The 6937-nt window shown below is 44.0% G+C and overlaps 1 protein-coding gene across 1 annotated transcript in view; it reads right to left on the bottom strand.

Annotated features, from left to right (window-relative positions):
* Positions 1-2906: 2906 nt before the first annotated feature.
* Positions 2907-6937, bottom strand: part of Nostrin (nitric oxide synthase trafficking) — a 57797-nt gene continuing 53766 nt past the window's right edge. The window contains exons 15-16 of the mRNA XM_032903426.1: positions 6571-6660; positions 2907-3189 (exon numbers count right to left, since the gene is read on the bottom strand). Of these exons, the coding sequence (XP_032759317.1) occupies positions 3053-3189; positions 6571-6660 (227 nt within the window). The 3' untranslated portion in view covers positions 2907-3052. The remainder of the gene's footprint in view (positions 3190-6570; positions 6661-6937) is intronic.

The following is a 6937-nucleotide window of genomic DNA, read 5'->3' as shown; positions in this document are numbered from 1 at the left end:
GTCTTGCTGGAAATTTTTGCCCTGCTTAAAAAAAGTATGTTGAAACAGGTCTACTGTAGCAAACTGTACTTGTGTTTTATTTATTTTACTGCTGTAGTATTTCAGTGGAACAGGTAGAACCTAGACTCAGTATTTCTTTGAATTGTAAACACCCTTCAGCGGACAGATTCCAGAGTTTATATTCTATGAACCACAGCATGAGTCTCAGATCTAGATTTAAACTCAGAAGCCGTGACTTTGGAGCTGGGCACCTATCCTTCCTTGTTATGCATTGATGAGGAAGCTGAGCCCAGAGAGGTATGGGGCCTGACGGGAGGAACCATGGGAGAAGGAACTGAGCTTGGAACCCAGGGTCCCAGGACTCTCTACCCTTCCCCAGGCTGTCAGGAGGATACTTTTTAAAAAGCCAGAAGGGAGTATACCAAAGGAAGGAAAGGACACTTAAAAAACTACATATTCCAGGTGCCATAGTGTTTTTCAAGGACATTCCCAAACAAGAAAATCATTTGCATTCTCAGAAAGCACTACTGATTTAAAAAGAAAGGTTCCTCTCTGGAAATTCTACCCCAAACCACCATTCTCATTACTTCTATGTACAAAATAGTCTGAACCACAGTCAGTTGCTACATTTTTTGTTTTTTTTAAATCCACAGCTTGGTAGAGTGAAGTACGCTGTTCATTGCTCACCACCTTTCTACACACTGAAAGCTGTCACAAGTGCTCCATTGAGGAATGCAGATTTCGGGCAGTTTCTTCTCTTTATGGTATACTCTCTATAGGTGTGCTAAATACAGCCACTAGGGAGGCAGGGGCCTGGTCTACAAAGAGAGTTCCAGGATAGTCAGGACTACACGGAGAGAGCCTGTGTCCAAAAACAAAAACAGAAAAAATAGTACTAACTAAATAAAAGGGTATGAGGAAGGACTGACTGCAGGCAATGGACATGAAACAGGACATGGCTGTTTCCTAGTTCTAACTCAGTTATGGCTTTTGGTTTGTGTGGTAGGTAAGTGCATAAGACATGTTTGATAATGAACGTGTAAATCTTTTCCCATTTTTATTAGATTGGGTATTTCTTATTTACATTTCAAATGTTATTCCCTTTCCTGGTTTCCGGGCCAACATCCCCCAACCCCTCCCCTCCCCTTCTATACGGGTGTTCCCCTCCCCATACTCCCCCCCATTACTGCCCTTCCCCCAACAATCCCGTTCACTGGGCGTTCAGTCTTGGCAGGACCAAGGGCTTCCCCTTCCACTGGTGCTCTTACTAGAATATTCATTGCTACCTATGCAGTTGGAGCCCAGGGTCAGTCCATGTATAGTCTTTGGGTAGCGGCTTAGTACCTGGGAGCTCTGGTTGGTTGGCATTGTTGTTCTTATGGGGTTGCAAGCTCCTTCAACTCTTTCAGTCCTTCCTCTAATCCCTCCAACGGGGGTCCGTTCTCAGTTTGAATGTGTAAATCTTAATGTGAAGCCTCCTGGATTCCATTCTGAGCACCTAACTGTTGAGTTGTGTAGACTGTGGGTCTGCTTAATTTTTGTTGTGTGATATTTTCATTTACTTGGAAGTGTTTTGAATAATAAAGTTTATTTTTAAAAAGACAACCAACAGAGAACAATTTTGGCCTGCTCTTCTGGGTTTTATGTTTCATATAGCAGACTTTACTCGAGTTCCTTGAGGCTTACTATCTGTATTCACATGTCACTGTGTTAGCTGTTCACTAGATCAGAGTGTAATAAAACATTAACAACTGATGTTTGCCGATTTGAAATTTTCCATTTTAAAAAATTGTGAATTAAAGGAAAAGGAGGGCACAGGGAAATAACGAGAGGGTTTTAATAAATGCAGACATGAAGGTTCTGAGGAACATTCTAGTTGGCAGAGACCTCAAGTTGTGCCAGCACTCTGTCATTCACCTGAGTGTGTGATCTCCATTTTCTGCAAGCTGCTACCATAAGGACTCCATTATAACTGCTGCCCTTTGGGGAGTTTGCTTTCAGTCTCAAGCTTTGCTTATGAAAGGGCATTTGAGGAAGCTGCTTGAATGTCCCATTGTGGCCTGTAATCTGAGAATTTGTGAGGCAAAGTCAGAGGTAGGCAGATCTCTACAAGTTCAAGGACAGGCTAGTCTTCATAGTAAGTTCCAAATCAGCCTAGGTCATATAGTGAGTTCCTGTCTACACACACACACACAACACCAACAAAAGGTCCATTTTGATGGGGAACGTTGGGTTCTGCTTCCTACTCAAACTAGGTTCTTATTAGTATTAAATTTCCTTTCAGTAGGAAGCTGCTTAAGGCTTTCCTTCCACAATGACCCAATTTTTCAATTGGCAAAAGAAGTTCCATACAGAAAAAGCGGCACAAAATTTGACACACCACCCCTCCTTGCCCTTCCTATTTGCTTTTCCTAAGACCTAAGCAATCTCTGGCTTGCATTTGACCTCACTAGGCAATTGGTGGTGGTCAGGGACCAATGAGAAGTCACTGCCTCCAAAGGTCCTGGGCTCTGGTTGAAACCGCATTCTGCCCTGAGACCTTCTGCTGAGGCTGGAGACTGGACTTCTTGTGTCACACCCCCTCTTTAACCCAGTCGACTTTGGGGCCTGGCTCATGACCCTTTTTCTGCTCTCCAACTTGTGTCTGTTACACTGAATCTTGTTTGCCTGTCACTGTTAACTGACTTTGGTCTGTGTTCTTTCTTACTTTCTAGGCCTTGCTTGACCCCTTAGAGGCCTGCTGGGTCTAGTCGCCACCCAAATCTAGAAATAAAAAGGCACCTAAGTTTTACCTATTGTGTGCTTACAGATTATGATATGATTTCAGGCAGTCTAGATAACTGTCTCCTCTTTGTCACAGGTAGACCGTCTCTAGAGTTTTTAGAAAGTCTAGGAACCCATAAACCTTTTGTCTTATTCAACTGTCTTTTATTTGACTCTGTTTGAAGTTAATAACCCCACGTACAGAGCACTGTGAAATGCAGAGTTTTTTTTTTTTTAACACCACATTGTTTACAGAATGTGCAAGGCCACTGGTGCGTCCATTCTTGTTTTATGCCTGTGTAGCTGTGTTTCCAGCCTTTGGAGGCAGCTCCTCCACATAGGCAGCAGGGAAATGGCCCTTCTTCCCATTTAAAGAGCCGAACCACCATCCTTCTTCTTTCTTCTCATGTATGGTCACGATGTCTCCTGTGAGGACGCACACCGAGTTAGACAGATGGTTCTGTGTAGCGCGAACACATGCCAGGTAAGGGTTGGTACGAATCTTTAAGAACAGTCTGTATCTGGGGAACTACTTGGTAACATCGCGTTCTGCGCTTGAGTCAGGTGAAGCAAAGTTTTATTGAGCATTTGCAAGAAACAGCTACAATACGGAGAGTGCTAGAAAGAGGGAAATGACGAACTACTGTGCTGTGCTAAGAGTGTGCATAGAAACAGAATCCTGATAGACTTTAATGGCTGGCTTGCTCTACAGTGGATAGGTTGTCAGCAAGCTCTTCCTTGCTGTCCATATCTTAAGGGGCATGATGGTGGCCATGATGGTTTAGAATAGTTTATTAGAAGTATGTCTTCCCTAATAGTTTTTCCTAAAAACTTGGTAACTCCCTGTGTCACATCTGCATTCAGTTTTGAACTTTCGGCAGTTTCCCATGGCCTCCTCCATTCATTAATGTAGATAGCTTTAATAAAATATCAATTTGGAGATAATTTTAAGGACATAATGAAAACAGAATTTCTAATACAGTTCTTACCTAATTTCCTATACCCTTTATGCCCCTTTACCCCTAGGAGAGCTGGCCCCAGACCCGTGAGAATGGGAGAGCTGGCCCTGCACCTCACCTGAGTAGCACAGTAGAGCTGACATTGGCTGCAGGGGCAGAGTAAGCCAGGCCTAAGTTTGTGAGCATGGGAGAGCTGGCCCCAAACTTGTCTTCCTGTTCTGTGGTGGTGTGGGTGAGATCCCTTCCCCACCCCTCACTGGCTGAGCACTCAGGAGAGTGGGCCCTGCACCTCCCCTGGGCAGGACTGCTGTTGATGAGCAGGCCTCAAGGGTATGAGAGCAGGACAGCTGGCTGTGCCCTTGCTGGCTGCAGCACTGGGTGAGCTGGCCTAGCCAGGGCAGTGCTGGAGAGCTCACCCTGGTGGTCTGACTCAGCTTCCACGCACACCCAGCTCCAGGGCTTTGAGTTGGCCGACCCCAGCATCTACCCCATCTGTGAACTATGGGAGCACATGAAGGGGCTGGTCCTGCAGATCCAAAGCTATAAGGATCTCCATGACACAGGGCAACAACAGGATATCAAAGAGGAGTCCTTGTGAGGATCCAGTATTGATAGTGTAGCAGAAGCCAGACCAATGAACATTTACAAGTAGTGTGGACCAAAGAGCACACTGTGGGATACACTGTGACACACTACAGTTTCCACTACTAGATTTTTTTTTCTTTCGGTTGGGAGGTTGCAAGGGTGGAGGGAGGGTTTGAAGGGACAGGGAGAGGAATGGGATTGGGGTGCATGATGTGAAATTCACAGAGAATAAAAAGTAAAATGAGAAGGAGCGGTGGGTTACTGTGATGTTAGAAACTAAGCTTGAGAGCTGGCCCAGCATACTTCCAATACTTTGGTTAAACCTCGGGCTTGAAAGAATTCTTTTTCTCTGGCCATGTTACTGTTTGTAACAGTGTCCCCTTAAAGGCCTGTGTGTTGAAGGCTTAGACTACAGAGGGTTGTGCTGTTAAGAGATGATTGGAGAATGAGGGTGCTGACATCATCAATGCATTCCTATCGATGGCCTATTGAAAGATCCGTTTTCAGGAAGTCATTGAAAGGCTTGCTCTTGAAGGTGGTCATTTGTCCCTAACCCCTTTCCTGCCTACCCCAGACTTGCTGGCTAGCAAGGATTGGGCAGCTTTTCTCCATTGTTACAACCTTCAGCTAGAAAATGTTCTGCCTCTCCATAGACCTGAACAGCTGAACGAACTGAGACTTGGGAAGCCAGGAGCCAAAATAACCGTTTCTTTTCTTAAGCTGTTTTTTCTCGGATGGTTTGTCTCACAGCATTAAAAGACTGACTAACAAGCTGCCTCTCACACATCCAAGTAGAAACACCCACTCCAGGGCCCAACATCTGCTCGTCTTCATCACTATTGTCAGGTTCGACTTTTGCTCACTCTTTTCCTGCTCAAGCTTTATTCTGAGGGCACAGGAAATGGTTGCTTCTCTACTCAGCCATGGTCTGCTGTGTCTTCTCATGTGAGCTCATTCTGACTTTGTGTTTTCTCTCTCTCTCTCTCTCTCTCTCTCTCTCTCTCTCTCTCTCTCTCTCTCTCTCAACAGTAGGTTGTCTGATGAAATTTAAACAAATCCAGACAAATGATTGGGAATTATACCGCCAGCTTCTCTAGCCTCTGATGCTGTGTTTCATTGAAAAGAATTGCTTAGAATAGAAAGTATAGGCGGGCTTTACAACCAACAGACAACTGATAAAAGCAAGATGGTTGTTTAATGTAAACTTTGGAACGTAAACTCAGGACGCCTGAGTTCTGGAGAAGCCCGGAGAAAAATCACACTAGCCTGCGGTAATTAGGCAGCCCCCTCTAAACAAGGGCAAGCACGTGCCTTGGTGCCTCATTCTTCCCAGCTAGAAAACGGGAATAAACCGTGTCTGCCTTAGAATGCTCTGCAGATAATAACTGAAGGATATGCTCGCCACACTGTTGGCACACAGAAACAGGGAATGAGTCCGAGAGGGGTGGCGCTCGCCTTTAATCCCAGTACTTTGGAGGCAGAGTCAAGTGGATGGCTAGATCCTGGTCACAGCTTATAAGCACAATTCTTATGGCACAATTCTTTTCCATGGGCACATTTATAGGTCCCTGTGCCTTAGCTTGGACATGCAACTAGAGATACTTGAAGAAAGCAGAGGCTGAATATCTTACTTAAGAATATTAGTTTATAGAAAATATCAGAAAACACTTCCCTGGGAAATATGTCTGACACAGAGGGATCTGATTCCTTAGGCTGACTCTCAGTTCTTTTCTGAGATATCAGAGACAAATACTAATCAATGGACTCAGATTCTAGAACTTTCTGTCATACTAAGGAAGACATCACTTCGCTTTTCTGCAACTCTGCTGTCTGAAAAACAAAAATATAGGGCTCTTTCTCCAATGGATTCCTATTAGTGGCATTCTGCCCCAGTGCAGTGCTGTGGTCCAGGGCATTACTGGGTTCTAAGTTCAAACTGTGCTCTGCCCCTGCTTGTGATTTTAGTCAAAGTACTTAAGGTTTCTGTGTTTTATTCTTCTTGGCTATAACACAGGAATAAATAATGTCAGCCTTATGGTTCTGTGACTAATAATCGAATGAGACGCTTGCAACAGTGCCTGTCACACAGAAACATGAGATGACCATTAGCTGTCATTAGATGAGCCTTAGTTTCGGGCTCCCTATTTATCTCTGTAAACCTCAGCCAGCAACAAGTTACCACTGTCCTGGTAAGACAGGAGCTTATTCTCAGGAGGGGTCGCAACGTGAAAAAGAAATTAAAAGATTGGAGAACGCGTCTTACCTTTTTCCAGGTTTAACTCATCGTCTTGCCTGGCTTGGAAGGTGTATAGGGCTTTGCAAAGTTGGTTGCTGCCTTGGGACACACTAGAGCCTAGAGTTTTGGAATAAATTATAGTCACCATGGTGACTTAGTGGGCAAAATGAACACAGTCGGGATTCTTCGCTTAACAGTATGGTGCCTAGTTTAAATTTTCTCAAGAACTTTATAATTTTATATAATATCTATTCATTGATTCAATAAATATCTATAATATACCCAACATGGATATAAATTATGCATATTATATACCCCAAACCCAGATTGTAAAACGGAAAATAAAATTCTGGAGAAAAACTTCCTCTTGTACTGATAACAACTATGGTAATTT

Source organism: Rattus rattus, chromosome 5 (genome assembly GCF_011064425.1).
Source record: "Rattus rattus isolate New Zealand chromosome 5, Rrattus_CSIRO_v1, whole genome shotgun sequence".
Classification (NCBI taxonomy): domain Eukaryota; kingdom Metazoa; phylum Chordata; class Mammalia; order Rodentia; family Muridae; genus Rattus; species Rattus rattus.
This window is presented reverse-complemented; position numbering and strand designations above follow the sequence as displayed.